The sequence below is a fragment of the Pteropus medius genome, unplaced genomic scaffold (assembly GCF_902729225.1).
Source record: "Pteropus medius unplaced genomic scaffold, Ma_sr-lr_union100, whole genome shotgun sequence".
In the NCBI taxonomy this organism is placed as follows: domain Eukaryota; kingdom Metazoa; phylum Chordata; class Mammalia; order Chiroptera; family Pteropodidae; genus Pteropus; species Pteropus medius.
In genome coordinates, this window is record NW_024356249.1 from 2940569 (window position 1) to 2958431 (window position 17863).

The window sequence follows — 17863 nt, forward strand, 5'->3', positions numbered from 1 at the left end:
GGAAAGACTCATGAAAATGACAACTGTGTAGTTCTGACACCACATATTTGCACAATGCTTTATAGTTTACAAAGAATTTAACATGCTATTTCATTTATTCCTCAGGACTCTAAGAAATAGTCAATGTAATTTTTATTATCTCATTTTACAGCTGAGAACATTGAGGCTTACAAAATTAAGTGACTTGAACCTTACAGCAAGTTTGAAACTGGTAAACTCAAGTCTGCCTTCTAGAGTTAGTCTTTTCTTTCAGGGCAAAAGGTAGTAAAGGAACTAAATTTTTAACAAATGAGGTTGATTCTTCAATCTGGCCATTCTACCTATATCCTAAATTCTCACAGTACTTCCTTCCTGCTGAATTGCTGTTTATTTACATAACAATTAAATACCTTCTTCCCACTATTTTATTATTTATTAGACCTATCAGATCTCTTCTGTGTTTTCCTGCCCTCTTCACACCCCTTAGAAAAAAATTGGTCAGCCATTTCCAGTGTCTCCATTGGATTCACTTCCTCCTTTTTCTGCTATTCCTACCTTGCCAATCTATAATTTTGAGTAATCCTCCTCTCTTCCTTTTTCTACTTTAGCCAGTGAATAGCTAAGCTTTTCTGGATAAAACAACTAAATTCCTGATTGCTCTCACTGGCCACTACCAGATCGGATGGGAGTGCACGTCTACTCGGCAATCCTTACATTAAGCAATTCCAGAATGTTGGGTAATATTAGGCTAGATCAGCAGTTTTCAAGCTTTCAAATCTTAATCCTAAACATTATTAGGATCCCGAAGAGTTTTTGTTTATGTGGGTGTTAGTCATCAGTATTTATTGTTTTAGAATTTAAGTATTCAGTTAATCAGAAATGCTAAAAAAAAAACAACTGGTATACATTTACATAACATGTTTTATTTAAGAAAACTGTATTTGCCAAAACAAAGATTTTGTGAGTGATACAGTTTTACATTTTTGCAAATCTCTTCAATGTCTGGCTTAACAGAGCACTGCTAGATTAGCATATCTGAAATAGCATTTGATCTATTTTGAAATCGTGTTGTCTCTGGAAAACTTAATTGCACACCTGAGAGCATGAAAGTGAAAAGATGAACTCTTTTACATTATGAGGATAGTTTTAATCTCAGACAGGGCTAGCTGGAAATAAGGGTATGGCAGGTGAGGTGCCCAGGGCACAGAATTTAAAGCAGCGTTCATTCATGTCTGTGCAGTGGTGCAAGTGCTCACCTTTCAATTTTGCACCCAGGGAGCTTGCTTGCTTCATACAAGTCCTACTCCTGCCTCACAAACCCCATGAAATGGAGTCCCAGATCACACTTTGACAGCCACTGGCCTAGTTTATTTAAATCAATTATCCTACTGAAAACAACTAAATAAAAAGTTATATTATTAAAACATTTTCTTAAGAATACCGAAGACAGTAAGGAATTCCCAGATCAAAAATGAAAGAGAAAAGATGCATGAAAGCCATTTTTGCCTTGAAGGCTTTAAAGAGTCTATAAAATTAAAATCTTTAATTGACAGTTTTGCCAGGCAACGAGGACAAAAAACAAAGCCTGGGACCTGCACAGGAAGTCTAGCAGGAGGCCCTCCCCACACTCAGCCAGGACTCCACAGAGCTCCACTGGCAAGGGAAGGATGGAATAGAAGTAGAACTAGCACATCCCTAGCGCAGAATCACACCCCAGCTAGGAGTCCGTGGGCAGTCCAGGCAATCTCAAGCCTTGAATGAGGTTTAAGGTGGTCCTAAACTGGTAGTTCTCCCAGGTATGTGGAAGAGCAAAGGCCTATCACACAGGGAGGAAAGTGCCTTCACTGTAGGCCTTAAATTATTGCTATAAGTAATTTTTCAAATACTGTGTGGAACTCACGAAGATAAGCTGACATGCAAAGAAACTAGATTCCCCGAGGGAGAACCAGGAGCAACAAGAGAAAATAGAATCAAACCCACAAAAATTTCAGAAATTCAAATTATCAAACTCAGATCACAAAACAAGCAGGCTGACGAGTTTAAGAAAATAAAAGACAAGCATGAAAGCAGAAAATGGACACTGCAAAAAATGAAGATTTTTAAGAAAGAAAGAAAGAACTTTTAAAAATATAAAATATTGCAAATAAAATTAATCACTAACTAGATGGCCAGGTGTTATATATACGAGTCAAAAATGGCCACCGTATATTGGCCTCTAGGTTGTTTATTTTTTCACAGCAGCCCAAGACCAAATAGCTCAAAAGTTTTCTGGCACCAAACTCAAATTTTACACATCTAATTGTTTTAAACGTAGCTCACATAAGCAGATTTTTAGCCTTTAACATCCTGGCTGTTTTTTATACTCCACAAACTTCCCCCCAAATCTGCTAGCCACAGATAAGATAAACCCCAGGGCTATAAAGCGGTTGTTGCCTATCAGACCTCAAGCAGTCTCTGACCCAATACCCCCTACTCTGCTGCTGAAAGATAGCATCTAGCCACATAGCTCCTATCCAATTCCCCTTCTGCCTAAGAGTTATCTTGCCCTCCTCCCATTCTGGATGGTGGTCCCTGTGCCATAGCCTCTGGACAATCACATGCTGTGAGGGACTTCCCCCCAACAAAAACCCTTAGAAGAGTCACCCAAATAAAGTTTGTACATGTTGCTGTCACATGGTTATATCTTTGCCCTCGATCAGCCCTTCCTAAAATCCCTACACCAGGTTTTACAGCAGATTAGACATATCATAAAAAGGAATTAGTGAATGGGAAATAGATGTGAAGAAATTCTCTAGAGTATAGCATGGAGAGTCAGAAGGAGGAAAATAAGAAGAGAGGGTAGGACTTAGATGGCACTGTAAAAAGATCTAACATACGCTTACTCAGTTTCTGAGTGAAATATGAGAAACAACGGGAAGAAGAGAAATCTGAAAGAAAATGATTGGGAACTTTCATTAACTGATTAGAATCATTAATCCACCAATTCAACAAGTCCCATAGTGAAACTGGAGAAAATAAAAGACAATGGGAAAATTTTTAAAGAAAAATTTTTTAAAACGATAGATTACCTTCAAATAAAGTTAGATTGATAGTTGACTTCTCAACATAAAAATGTGCCAACAAGGTATCTTACACCTAGTAAAAATACCTTATAATATAAAAAAGGCAAAATAAAGACATTTTCAGACAAACAAAAACAGAGTTTGTCACCAGACTTTACTAAAGGGATTCTGAAGGATAAACTTCACTTCATTCAATAGGAAAAAGATCCCAGATGGAAGGTTTGTTACAAATAAGAATAAAAAGGAAATAATACAATATTTAAATATGTTGATAACACTAAATAAATATAGACTACATTTAGCAGAAATAATTTAAAAAATAGAATACTAAAGTACATTGCAACAATGACATATGAGTTAGGAAGGTGGTAAATGAAGTTAAAATGTTGTAAATGAAGTTAAAATATTGTAAAGTCTTTGTACTGCTTAGGAGGAGAGTAAAGATGAACATTAAACTTGATTAAATGAAAGATATCTATAGTAATTTTTATGGTAACCACCACAAGTATGAAAACAGAGTGTATGACTTCTGAAACTAGCACAAGAAAAAAATAAAGATAAAAAATAGCCAATCAAAACTAATTCTCCATACCCAAAAATAGAACAAAATAGGAGAGAAAAAGAAACAGAAGATACAGTAACCAAATAAAAACACAAAATAAGATGGCAGATTTACACCTAAGCAACCAGTATTACAATATAACCAGTAATTAAATCTAATTCTATTAAATACTCTAAAAGACAAAATTTCAGACAAGATAAGCAAAATCAACTATATGATTACAAGAGACACACTTAAAATATGAATTTGTAAAGAAAAGGGAAAAGAAGGTTAAAAAAAAAAAAACTATATCCTAGGAATGCAAACTACAAGAAAAACTAAATTAAGAGCACACAAAATGGGCTTTAAGGTAAAAAACATAATTAGAGGAGAGTCACTTTCTATTGATAAAAGGTTAAATTCACCAGAAAGATGTAACCACTTAAAATTTGTACCTTCCTAAAAAAAATGGCCTCAAAATATATAAAGTGAAATGTATCAGAAGAGAAAAATTCATAGTAAGAGATTTTAACACACTTTTCTCTGTAATTAACAGTAAGCAGATACAACAAAATTAGTAAAGTGATAGAAGCTTTGATATATTATAAAAAACTAACTTAATGGACACATATGGAATCTACACCAAATACTTCAGAGTACACATTCCATTCAAGTACATAAGGAAAGCTTAGAAACACTGGCCACATATTGGAGCCATACAACAAGCTTCAAGAAATAAATACCAAAGGATTAAAATAATATAAGATATGTTCTCAGGCAACAATATAATCATGTTAGTAATTGTAACCAAAAGATAACTAGAAAATTTTCCATGTATTGGGAAATTAAGAATTCTTCTAATTAATTCAAAATAACATACTGGAAATTAGAAGTTATATTGTGTACTTAATCTTAGAATGTAGTTAAAGCTATACTTGGAAATTTATTACTTTAAATGAATATTTTAGAAAAGAAAGGCTGAAAATTAATAAGCTAAACATCCATTTCAATAATTTTTAAAGTACAGCAAACCCACTGAGAGAAAACAGTAGGAAGGAAATGACAAAAATAAGTATAGAAATTAATAAAGTAGAAAACAACTAAACGATAAAGAAGATTAATAAAAACAAAAGTTGGGTTTTTTTGAAAGACTAAAAAAATTGTAAACGAAATGGTCAAACTTCTTGAAAAATACAACCCGCTAAAAATAATACAAGAAGATATAGAAAACATGAGTAGTCCTACAAGTATTAAAGAAATTGAATTAGTAATTTCAAACCTCCCAAGCCTAGATGACTTCATCAATAAGTTCTAGCAAACATTTGAGAAATCCTGACAGTCTTATACAGGCATACCTCATTTTATTGTGCTTCGTTTTATTGTGCTTTACAGATACTGCATTTTTTTACAAATTAAATGTTTGTGTAACTCTGCATTAAGCATTGGCATTATTTTCCAACAGCATTTTCTCACTTTGTGTCTCTGTGTCACATTTTGGTAATTTTTGCAATACTTTACATTTTTTCATCATTATTATAATTGTTATGGTGATCTGTGATCAGTGATCTTTGATGTTACTTTTTTCATTGTTTTGGAGCACCACAAACCGTGTCTATATAAGATGATAAGTGATGTGTGTGTTCTGACTGACCAGACATTCCCTTGACTCTCTCCCTCTCTTTGGGCCTGAGACATTGAAATTAGACCAATGGAAATTAGACCAATTAATAACCTTACAATGGCCTCTAAGTGTTCGAGTGAAAGGTAGAGTTGCATGTCTCTCGCTTTAAATCAAAAGCTAGAAATAATTAAGCTTAGCGAAGAAGACAAGTTGAAAGTCAAGATAAGCCAAAAGCTAAGCATCTAGTTAGCCAAGAAATTGCCACAGCCACCACCCTGATCAGTCAGCAGCCAACAACATCATGGGAAGACTGTCTACCAGCAAAAACATTATGACTTGCTGAAGGCTCACATAATGGTTAGCATTTTTTTTCAGCAATCAAGTATTCTTAAGTGAAGGTATATACATTGTCTTTTAGACATAATGTTACTGTACTCTTAATAGACTACAGTATAGTATAAACATAACTTTTACATGCACTGGAAAACCAAAAATTTTGTGTGACTTCCTTTATTGTGATATACGCTTTATTGCAGTGATCTAAAACTAAACTCATAATATTTCTGGGGTATACCTGTATAAACTTTTGAAGAAAATAGTAACATATGGTCTCTCTCCATTAGGTTAATGAGGCTAGTATAACCTCTGTACCAAGACCTGACAAGATCTGTATCAATAAAAAATGAAATTATAGATTAATCAAATTGATAAGTATTGATGCAAAAATCTTAAATGGAATATTAGCTAACTGCATCCTGTGAAAATTTGTTATAAAGCTGTAGTAGTTAAGGCAACATGGTATTGAGAACAGGAACAGAAAAATGGATCAAAAGACTAGAACTTCAAAAGAGAACTTCAAAATCAGATGAAAAAGGGTTTGAGACTTGAATATGCCTCTTGTAAAATCTTGGGCAACTTATTTAAAGTACATTAAGAATTAAGTCTATCATTATATATTATTTCATGCTTACTACGGAAGAGCAGAATGCTGTTGGTGTTTGTGGAGAGAACGAGCCATATAATATAGAACCCATTATACAAGTTACTAGAAGAATGCCTTATTGTAGATGTTTTAATAAAGTTATCATAAGTAAACATAAACTACATCCTATTGCTACAAAAAAGTTTCTTAGGATACACCTGACAGAGTCATCTATTGCTGGAGTACATTATAAAATCAATATGTAAACTGCACTGAAATGATTGTAAACGAAAAAGCATGCCTTTTTCATTGGGAAGTGCAGTTTGGTGACCTGACTTGGACAGCAAAAGCCCTACAGAATATTGGTTAACTGTGCTACTCATACCAGACTATGAAAAGAACACGTGCAGATAAAATGTTAACATTTAGTATATTGGACCTTATATCAAAATTGGCAAAGTCCCCAAGACTGACTCAAGGTAGAAAGGTAAGAATATATTTCTTTTATTTGTTCTTACTAATGAAGAAAACTCGAAAGAGATCAAATCGCAAACTCAGCTTACTATTAAACTGCTGATGCTGGAAACTGGCCAATTAGGGAGACTCAAGGGACTCCTTAGTTGAAATGAGTATACCCAAGAATGTATTTTATATAATATTTAAATGGATTGTCTGATTGTATACTGAGCAATTTAATTGATGGGCATTTCTTTTGCCACAACTGGCCACTTTTTCCAACATAAGCCATGAAAAGTGAATCTGGGCTTGTGTTAAGGACACGTGCTCTCTACCCACCTGTCTCCCTCCCATTACTAAACGCTGTTTTACTCAGGAGATGACTCTTCTGTCAGCATGAAGCATGTTCATAGTGCTTCTTGCTATTTCGTTTTCACAATAAATTTTACTTTGATATAGTTAATTTGCTGGCTTCAGCATGATGCCATCTGGAACTGTTTTTAGGGCAAAGGTGGGATTTAAAAATTTTAGCATGTGCAGAAATTTTACTTTTAAATTTTGGTGGCTTCTGACATTAACTAAAGTAATGGCTAAGGTAGTAATGTCCAAGCATGGCCCCCTCATAGGGTTAACCTAAAAATATATCTGTATAAAGTATATACATAAATATGCATATGTACACATATTATATATATACCTGAAACTGTATATAGATGTAGTATAGAACATGCTGTCTAACTATGTATTTATATCTATATCTATATGTATGTATATATGTGTATGCATGTGTGTGTATATACATAAAATGTTAAATAAAAGGGGGTCCCCTATATGGCCTCCTGTACACTCTCAGTTTCTCATAAAAAGAGAGCTATAACAGAATTTATCCACGGGACAGTTAGGGAAACTAAATAATAAATATAAAGTGTTCTGCACAGTGCCTGTAACTACCTAATTTCTACATATTTATAAAATGTCTACCACTATTGCTGTTTGAGGTAACCTTACAGGAGACACTGAGGTGTATCAGCAGAGAAAGACATTCCGGGAAATGGGAATGGTGTATGCAAAGCCGTGGTAGCAGGAGAGTATGGTGTATGGAACAAACTCAGTGGCTGGACTGGAGAGGACGAGACTAGTGTCAGGGAAAGCACTGAAATAAGAGACGAGGACTAGAACAGTGGCAAAAGAGAAAGGAGGGTGGATAACGGAGATATCGAGGACATAGAACTGATGGGAACTGGTGAATGGTTAGATGGGGGATGAAGAGAAGAGAGGTATGGATGTCCCAGGTTCTGATGTGAATTACATATTCCTGACATTGAACCACAGAGCCTCAAGCATATTTTAGAGGAAGAAGTGAAAATGTTTGGTATTTGAGTTACGTAAGGCTTCTAGGTAAAGATCATCTACAATATGTCGGGCACACACAGAGAATTCAGAAGTCAATATTCTTTTTAGATTTGATCAGTGTAAATACTGAAATAATTAGGCTCTTATAGAGTGACGCTGGCAATAACAAAGGGATGTTGATCAAGAGTTAGAGATTATAGTCATGAAAACCTGGGAAATAGAGGGTAATTCAAATGAAATTAAGTTAAGTTGAAAACAAATTTCCATCACTACCTCGGCTGCTTTACCGTTGTAAAGGCGGAAATGATTACAGGCCTTAAGGTTGAGTGCGATGGTACTATCAGGGATTTGTTGGAGGTAAACAGCCAGAACTTCCTGAGACACATCATAGTAATCCAACTTGTAGTAACACAGGGCCACATAAACATTGAGGGCAAGGTACTCCCTGTTAGATGAAAGAATTACAAGTTAACGGTTTAAGTCTACTTCAGAGAAATGTCAAACTACAAAGACTTTTTTAATGGCTCAAATGAATAGCAAGGCAAAGAGAATATGAATTTTCCTTTTGAAGAAAGAAGGCAAGATATAATCAGTACGATATTTCTCTTTTGTATTCTCATGTTTGGGGAGTTTTGATATAAGAACTGATGACAACGAGAGGACAAAAAGAAAAGTTCAATTCCTACCTGTTCATGTAGGAGTTGAAAACTAACATATGCTGTAATTGAGCATAAACACAAATAAACACATACCATACAGAGAGGACAGACAGACAAGGCAAGTAGACTCGAAGACTGAAAATGGGAATGGGTGGGAGAATGTAAAGATAAAGCAAAAGAAGGAAGAAGGGACATGGATGAGATAATTTGGGGACATGGGACAGAGGCCAAGTGGTCCGTGATAAAGTTGGAATGTTAATTTTTCAGAATTGTTTCTCTCTAATTTTGTCAGTGAGTTACCCACAATGTAATCATTACACTGAAATTGATACATCTAGACTGTGCATCTTCAACAGGGTTATCATTCCAAAGGGGCAAAAATTGGTTCTTATAAGGAGGTAGGAAATTGTACTCATTTTATGTATGAAGACTACATACTCATATAGTACATAAACAGATATACAGTATATCTGTGGTATTAAAATTTCATGGGAGGGCGATCAGGAAAAACAAGAGTCTAAAAATGCTCCTTGGCAGGGTGATAACGAAATAAAGGTGGATAAACCTTGGTCGAGACAATAAGGATGTATTAATCTCACTGGATTATCAGCTACACAGATTTGAACACATGGTGATTCTATATCCTAAGGACACCAGGTCCTCAGCCAAACAAGCTACAAAAGAAACTAATGGAATGAGATTTTGAGTAGGCGTAAAGGGACACAGACCTGTTATCTAGCAGTATTCGCTTATAAATATCAATAGCTTCTTGATAGTGAGAGCGCATATAGTGGATTGAAGCCAAACTGAGTTGATCTTCTGTGATATCCTGGAGATTCTGATGAAAGTTCATCAACTTCTTCTCATCATTAAACTAAAATTGTGAGGGAGAAAAAGACTTATAAAGATTCACATTAGAGTACAGTCAGAGAAATCAATACCTTCAGCTGTTTAACTCTCTGTGCTCCCTACTTTCCTTTAGTTTCCTGTCTTCTCCTTTATTTCTCCTTCAGAGGAAGAATGGAAATAGCCTCCGGAGGCATTGCCTTGACCATGAAAGCCTTTAAGTCACAGCTCATATTAATTACATGACCGCCCACTTCCTCTTACCTTTTTTTTCTTTTCTATGTCTTTCTTTATATTTTCTCCCTTTCCTTTTTTTTTCTATGTCTCTTGATCTTTTTTCATATGCAGTTTATAAGAGAGACATTTAAGTTATAAGGACACAGAAAGGTAGAAAGTAAAAGGATATAAAGAGATAGGATAGGCAAATAGTAACCAAGAGAGCTGGTGTAGCTATACAAATGTGACAAAGTAGACATTGTGCCAAACAGAACTTTTACAGATAAAGAAAGACATTCATAACGAAACTTTTAATCCACTAGACTGACGGAACAAGAATTTCTAGTTAATTATTTTTCACCATTGTTGGTAATGGAAAAAAAAAAAGAAAAAGATATTTTAAAAACAAAAAGTCTGAAATGAGAATACCTTGTGAGCCAAGTGAAAGAGGAGGCGTGTGTTTCTTCAAAGTCGGGCTTTTTGAGCTGAAAAAAAAAAAAAAAACTAAGCTGCTTATTACAGAACTCAATTGTTTATGGCACTTAGTCCCATGCAGGAATGACATGAGACTCAGATAAATCTTCCATAATCCTTATCTGCTCCTGATATGTCTCTGCTATATAATATATGTTATTCTAGTCTAGTCTGTACCTGCAGTAGCAGCAACAGTATCGAGAACCAGAAGAAAAACGTTCTCCCTGGTTCTATTATGGTGACTCAGACTACAGCAGTCCACACACACAACCCTTCGCTGTGTTGTTCACTAACCAAAGACTGAAAACAAATAGTTACGGTCATCTCAGCGCGTGAAGGAACCCACTCTCGGTCAGCTGTTCTTTCCAGTATTCCTTGTCAATTCCTTCTGAAATCTCGTTTTCCACAATTACACTGCTATATTTTCTAAAATTCTACCCAGCCCCTACTCCACAGATCTTCTAGCATGATAATCTGCCAAAATGAAACAGGTAGCCAAGCAAAAAGGTTAACACTTTTCAAGTTCGAAATCCCCTTTGCACTCTTGGAGAATTTTCCTAATTCTGGAAACCCAATCTTATATCTCTATGCAAAAAAGTCATATGTTAGTGTATAAAAAAGAAAAACATATATGGAAAGACAGATAGCTACCTTGATCACCTTCTATGTGTCTAACACTGTTCTAGGCACAGGTAAAGTCTAGAAACATGAGATAAAGTAACTTAAAGGCCCTTCTAACTAAATTAGGAAAAATTACATTAGTACATATGAAACAATTTGGGTACAAATCAAGAAAGGCTTCAAGTTCCACATTATGCATGACTTTGAGTATGAAGTCTTTATAAATGTGTATATGTCAGTTAATTCACTAAGAATTCTACCCTGGAATATACTCTTACCTAACAAATTTCCTAACAAACATTCTCTTACCTACATTCCCTATAGTCTTTTGAATTTAATTTGATTCATACTCTAATCATTCTTAATCTTTCTTCTCTTTGTCCTACATGTTTCCCTTTGTCCTACTCTCATTTGCCAATTTGAGTCCAGTTCTCCTAAGATGACTGTTATGACAAGTAAAGCAAAACGAAAGACATTGGAATTTTTCAAACTGAAATTACCTGGCTTCTCACTCAAAAGCAGGAAAAGCAGCCTTAAAATCCACATCCATTAGAGCCTGAATAAATATACCCAACTCCTACCAACATGGTGAATATCCTACTATGATGGGGCTTAAGAAAGAAAGACATCTTCCCCTTTTTCTTCTCTCATTCTTCTGCCAGAAGCTGTAGCTTCTGGGGAGCCAGGCTGGGGAGAGGAAGCAGCACAGATATTTACTCCCTTTAAACATAAAGTTGTTCAAATCCACGATTCTTGAGGAGCAAAGCTATTTTTTAGCTTTCTAATGTCAATTGGTTTTTGCTCAACAGAAAAAGTAACCAATTTTTAAATCTCTGAAATGACTCTTACTATTAGTGATGAGTACTAGATATTAAAAGGGCCCATTTTACCTTTAAATCCAGCAGCTTCGGCTTGTTTATACATTCCGAGAAAAAAGTAGGTACAGGCTAGGTTCACCCAGACTTCAGGATTGCAATTTTCCTCCTTTGTTGCATTTTCATATTCCTGAAATTTATGTTAAGCAGTGATCTCCTTTTGACAGTTAAGCAATCGACAGGCCATCTTTCTATAATGGAATAGGATTTCTTTTTTTTTAAGTTTTTAAATTCTATCTATCTATCTATCTATCTATCTATCTATCTATCTATCTATCTATCTATCTATTTTTAATGCCTACAGCACCTGGTATTCTTAGGTGGTCTCCCATCCAAGTACTAACCAGGCCCGACCCTGCTTAGCTTCCAAGATTAGGATTTCTTACTGAGACTGGGCAGCTTCACATTTAGGGAATTCTACATGAGTAACTCTTCTATACTTGTAAGATTAAACACTGGAGCTAAAGCTCAAACCTATCTATGCAAGGCCATTGTCCATATAATTTTACATGTATTTTTCTTCTCCTTTAACACTTATATGGGCTAACCATGGAGAGGAAAAGTAACTAATATATTTTATTTTTGCTAACTTAAAAAGACATACAAAAGAGACCTGATTAAAAATGCATAGGTTCAGTGAATTTAAAATCTGATAACCTTAGTATACTACAAATTCCAATTCATTCTAATTGTTTTCTAGCTTTGTTTATTTGGCTTTATATTTTTAAAGGATATATTTTTTCTTTCCAAGGACCCTTTCTGAGATTCACTGTCAGCTACACTTTCTGTATACTCTTAGTATTTATCAGTCTTCACCAGATGCCTTTGTTTCTTTTTCTTACTACATTTGGGTTACTCCCTTTCTCTTACATCTTCACAAATACTACCAGCCTCTATTCCATCCTTTTCACATCTTCCCTTTTCCTTCACTGATTTTGTTGCTTTTGTTCTTGATCTTATCTCCTCATTACCTGAGCTTGGATCTTAATTATGTACGTTCTTTAAGTATCCTTAGATTACATTTTGGGAGTAAGAACATATGGGAAATGTTTTAAAAATTTCATTTATGAATTAAAAATTGCTTGACATAACACGTCTATAATTTTATTTAGATCTATAATCCTACAGACTGTTCATTAGATAGGTAGGGTTGACAATGACCAAGAAAAACAACTTCTAAAACTATACTTGCAAAAATATATATCTTTTACTATGTGCAAATATAACCAAATAAAATAAAAAGGAACTTCTTTTAAGAAAAGACTCATGAAAATTTTTCTCTCAAAATGGTATATTTTTCTTCTCCTGGAGACTTACTTAAGAAATATAGATGTTAATACATTGTATAACCTCATTAGTTTATGTCTAAACGCAAAAAATAAACAAGATATATATACCTACTTGAACGTATACAGAAGATTTCTGAAGCAACGCATCAAAAAATAGCTAATGGTTTATCCATTAACAAAGAAGTAGAACTGGGGATAGCATACGGGATGACTTTTTTTTCCTTTGTTCCCTTCTATGTTATTTTATCATGAGCATGTATTATTATAATACAAAGCTTCATAACATTTTCAAAGCCCTTCTGTTATGTATATATATATTTTTTTACTAACCTCCAAAGCTCTCTTGTAGTCTCCCAGGTGAAAAGCACAGTATCCAATCCATAAATTAGTATCTTCTTCTTGTTCCCCAACATGACGTTTGAACTTCAGGTTAAAATTTCATTAAAAAAAAAAAAAGAAAAACTTTTAAAAGTAAGCCCTCTGTTTTAAAAACATGCTACATTAAGTGACTGATGAATAATAAGAAATCGTAAGTAATAGAAGCTAATAAATACCCAGTTTAATTAAATTTATACCTACAGAACTCAGCACAATTACTTTCTAACTGTCATAGAAATTAATATTTTTCAAACTTTTCATTTATTTTTCTCACCTCAGCCCAGAAAATATTTAAATGCGATCCTCATAACAATTCTGGATGATGTATAATGAACATGAGAAGTATGTGAAATATTTAGTTGCAAATAACTGAAGGTTAGAGAGATTAAGCAATAAACTCAAGGCCACACAGCCAGTAAGTGTGGTGGCAGGGACTTAACATAATATTTGACTCCAAAGCCCATGTTCTCACCCTCCATGCTCTGCTGCATTCACTCTCATGCTTCAAATCTGTCCTACTAGTACACACATGTATTTACTCATAGGTTATAACCATTCACTGAAGACAAGCCATTAAATCATTCTATGACCCTTGACCAAGCTAACCAGGACTTAGAAGAGTTAAGGATGTTCAGAATACTGGCATCATATATGTCCACTATGAATAAATATATATGAATTCATCACCCCATAAAAGAAAAGTCTTGTTTTGGAGGAAAGGATTGAAACTCTGAAGGTAAAGTCTGAACTACCATAATAAGGTGAGAGTTTTTCATTCCACAGAGTGATAAATCAAAAACATGGGTGAAAAATTAAATAGTGAAACACATTTACAGATATTGCTACAGAACTTTAGGTGCCATAGTTATTACAAGATGAAGATATCCTTTGGTACCTTCTTGTTTGGGATAACAACTTACTCCTGTAGCTAACTCCATTATATCACAAATCCTCCTCTCATCAAATGTTATGAACTTAAGTTCAGTGTCTTAAGTCTGAAAAAAAATCTTATTTGAGGTCTCCCTGAATTTGCCGCAGGAATTTAGGAGAGCTCATGAGACTTCTTCATCCCAAACCATGGAAGTTCTCATTTCCACACATCATGGCACTTCTACTGGCTACTTAAAGGCAGTGTGAACTTACACAAGAAGGAAAATGTGGTCATTGCCTTAAAGGAAAGAGAGAAGAAAAACAGTGACTGAAAAAATGTAGACATATACCTACCACTCAGTCCACTCACTGATTTACCGAGCTAGATGGTCCTTCCATGTTAACTCCCCACTTTAAAGATGAGAAGGCTGATACAAAAAGTTAAACAATGTGCTCAGTACCGGCGCACTAGGAAGAAGTGTAGCACTATCCGTGGAAGACTAAGAAAGATATATAAAGCTACTTAAAACAGTTATTGCTGATAGATTATCAGTAATATGTCTGGAGTAGTGCTCTGGAGAAATGACCGTGGCATAACGTAACCAAGCTTGCTGTCAAACATTATCTCTTCATTCTTTGGTGCACTCCTTCATTCTCCTACAGCATGTGCTTCTCACAAAGCACTTTCTCAAAGTGCAGTGTCCTTGAACCATCTACGTCAGAAACACTTTGGGTACTTGCCTAAAATGCAGGTTCCTAAGTATCACTGAAGACTTATCCTGTAAATAATCAGAGTCCCTAAGGCAGAAGCCCAGGAATATACATTTTAATAAGCACTGCAGGTAATTCTGATGCATATTAAAAGTTGAGTACTACTGCCACATAGGTCGAAATATTTTCTGAAGATATACTATTTTATACAATAAGCATGAAGCATAGTAGATTTAAGTTTCATCAAACTTTTATAATACATAATAGGTATAAATCATAAATTGGTCAGGGGTTGGGATAAATAATGTGTGAACTGTTGTCGCATTAAATGACCCTCCATATTTTTAGGTTGGATTCACCATCGGAGGGACTAGACATAATTTAAAATGTCCCTCAATAAATAAATCTATCTTTTTTAGTTCATCTTTAATCAGATTTACAGTTAAGTCTGGAACCTGTAATCTGTGCCTGGCTAGATTTACAGGAACCCTCAGAATGCACCCCCCCTGTTCCAACAGCAGAGCAACCAGCATTCACCCAAACATTCGTCTATATTCTAGTATTCACCTCCTAAGAAGCAACCTTCTTTGGACATTGGACATTACCTCCAATAGGGTAATAGCTCCAGTGAAATCTCTTTGTGAAAGTAGCTCCTCGAGTTTTGGAATCTTCCTACCTTTCTTCTTTCTTTTGTCAGTGTGCGGTAGGTCTCCGCCTACAGCAGGTTTGGCCCTTGAAAGCATCTGTGAAAGAAACAACAGACATCTGTATGAACCAATTCAGATGGTCAGTTTTAAACGGTGAGTGACAACTCCGGGATTTATAAGTCAAATCCTTAAAAACGAACCCCAGGAAAGCCTATTCGAACTCTTTTAGTAACACGTATTTTACTAAAAGGGCACTTCTACTGGCTACTTAGAGTACTTAAGCAGGTTCCACCCTGTACTTAAGCTGAACCAAATAGCTACTCTCAACTTCTTTGTCTTCTCCAATTAGAGGGAAGTAAGAGATGCTTTCGTGCAGCTTCGGTCATCTCAGCTTTCCCTTGGTCTGCTTTTCATCCCACGCACAACTCAGGTGTGGGGAAATCGAGAAGCAGGAGGGAAGAAAGCTTCAAAGTATTTACAGCTGCATCCCTGTCCCCTGTGGGAAGACGGGGAGGACAGGGAGATAGATCATCCTCCGCTGACACTCCTAGATTTTACCCAGAAGTGTACTGGGAACCTCTAATCTCCAGTCCAGGACTTATTCAAAATTCTCCCTCACTGTTCAGAGCCACTAACCATCTTGGCGTCGGTCCTGTGAGCCCCCTCCGCAGAGAGACAGTAAGGGCCTGGCCTCAGCGCTCCTCCGCATCTACAGCTCGCTCCGTCTCCATGGCAACCCCGCGGGGGGCGGAGTGGGGAGCCTGGTCCGTTCCAGAGAAGCGCTCGTGGGAGAACCGGTGCCTTCTGCTCTTTGGTTCCACGCCGCTGCCGCCGCTTCACGAGTGGAAGTTCCTCTCTTGAGAACGTAGTTTTCTGTGCTGAGAGCGAGAGTTTGACTGTATCTCTGTTTATGAGTTTACTTTAGGAAAAAGCGAATTCGAATGGCATTATTTTCAAATATGGTTTCTTGGGAAAGTAATCTTCAAGGACTACTTCCGATTTGGACCGCGTTGGGCTCCATAGCAACCCCCGGGGCTGACTGACACATGATCTACTTCTCCTGCGGGTGCCGGAAGGTTAGAAAAAAAATTCTGCTGAACCGAGGAAGCTGATGTTTGGAGGCGGGAGTTCATCAAAATGCAACTTCTTATTTCCATAGATACACCTACACACAAAAGGTACCGTAATAAATATGTGTTGATTGGACGATTTTATTTTACTCATGAGCCCAGCTAACACGGCTGAAAGGGTGTTCTAATGTTAGAACTGGATGAAACCTTTAAAGGGCATCCAGTTCAACCCTCAGAACAGACTAAGGAACTAACGTCTGGAGAAGGGCAGTAATTCTCCCGGTTTATAGGTAGTTATGGCATGGTTGAATCACATTACATACCATTCAAAATAACTAGCCCTATGTAGACTCAACTATACCATAAGCTCAGAGAAGGCAGATATGATTTCTTAGTTTCTTTTAGCATCTTCTTCGTGCTCCATTACGCCCTGCCCCGCAATCACTTAGAGAGTAAATGACTACATATCTTAATTCATATATATATGTGTATATATATATGTGTGTGTATATATGTGTGTGTGTGTATATATATACATACTTTTGTATACAAACAAATATAGATATGTAAAGACACATACAGATAGGAATATGCACAGACTTCAGAGATGTACAAATTCACCAGCACTATACACCTGCCCCCATCACCTCCCAGCCTGTGGCAACTACTAATCTATTTTCTGTATGAATTTGCCTCTTCTGGACTTTTCATATAAATTAAATAATATAAACAGAGGTCTACATACCATATGTCTAAATATTGAAACATTTTATATATCAGCCTAACAAACTGTTACAGTGTGTTGTCCTCCTACCTTAACAAATATACCATCCTGAAGGTCAGGCTTCAATTTGGAATTCTCCAACCTTGACAAATATACCATCCTGAAGGTCAGGCTTCAATTTAGAATTCTCCGTCTCTCAGAATTCTGTGCTGCAGGTGACGGTGTGGAGAGAGCCAACACCAGCCCTCAGTCCAGACCCTTCTCTTCTCAGCTCAGGCTCCACCCTGCACCATGAGGGGCTTTGCACATGTGTGTGGATACCCAGACAACAGATGCAAGCTCTAGTCACCCACTGGCCTGTGAGTTGTCACCCCCTGACAGACTTAAAGGGAGGTCAAATCTAAGGCTGGGAAATAGGCTTGGAGTTGTATGGGAAGGGAATTCAGAGTCCCGGACACCACAGCATAGTGAGGAGGGTTGCAAGAACTCTGAAGAGAAAAAAATTCAGAGATGTTCTAAATTAAATTACAGCGGCTGGAGAAAGAGAAA

The 17863-nt window shown here is 36.1% G+C and overlaps 1 protein-coding gene across 1 annotated transcript in view; it reads right to left on the bottom strand.

Annotated features, from left to right (window-relative positions):
• The window catches only part of IFT56 (intraflagellar transport 56), a 37062-nt gene extending 20521 nt beyond the window's left edge, over positions 1-16541 (bottom strand). The window contains 7 exon segments of the mRNA XM_039861080.1: positions 8208-8379; positions 9322-9467; positions 10085-10140; positions 11641-11755; positions 13245-13337; positions 15479-15616; positions 16157-16541. Coding sequence (XP_039717014.1) covers positions 8208-8379; positions 9322-9467; positions 10085-10140; positions 11641-11755; positions 13245-13337; positions 15479-15616; positions 16157-16159 — 723 coding nt within the window. The 5' untranslated portion in view covers positions 16160-16541.
• Between the last annotated feature and the right edge of the window lie 1322 nt (positions 16542-17863).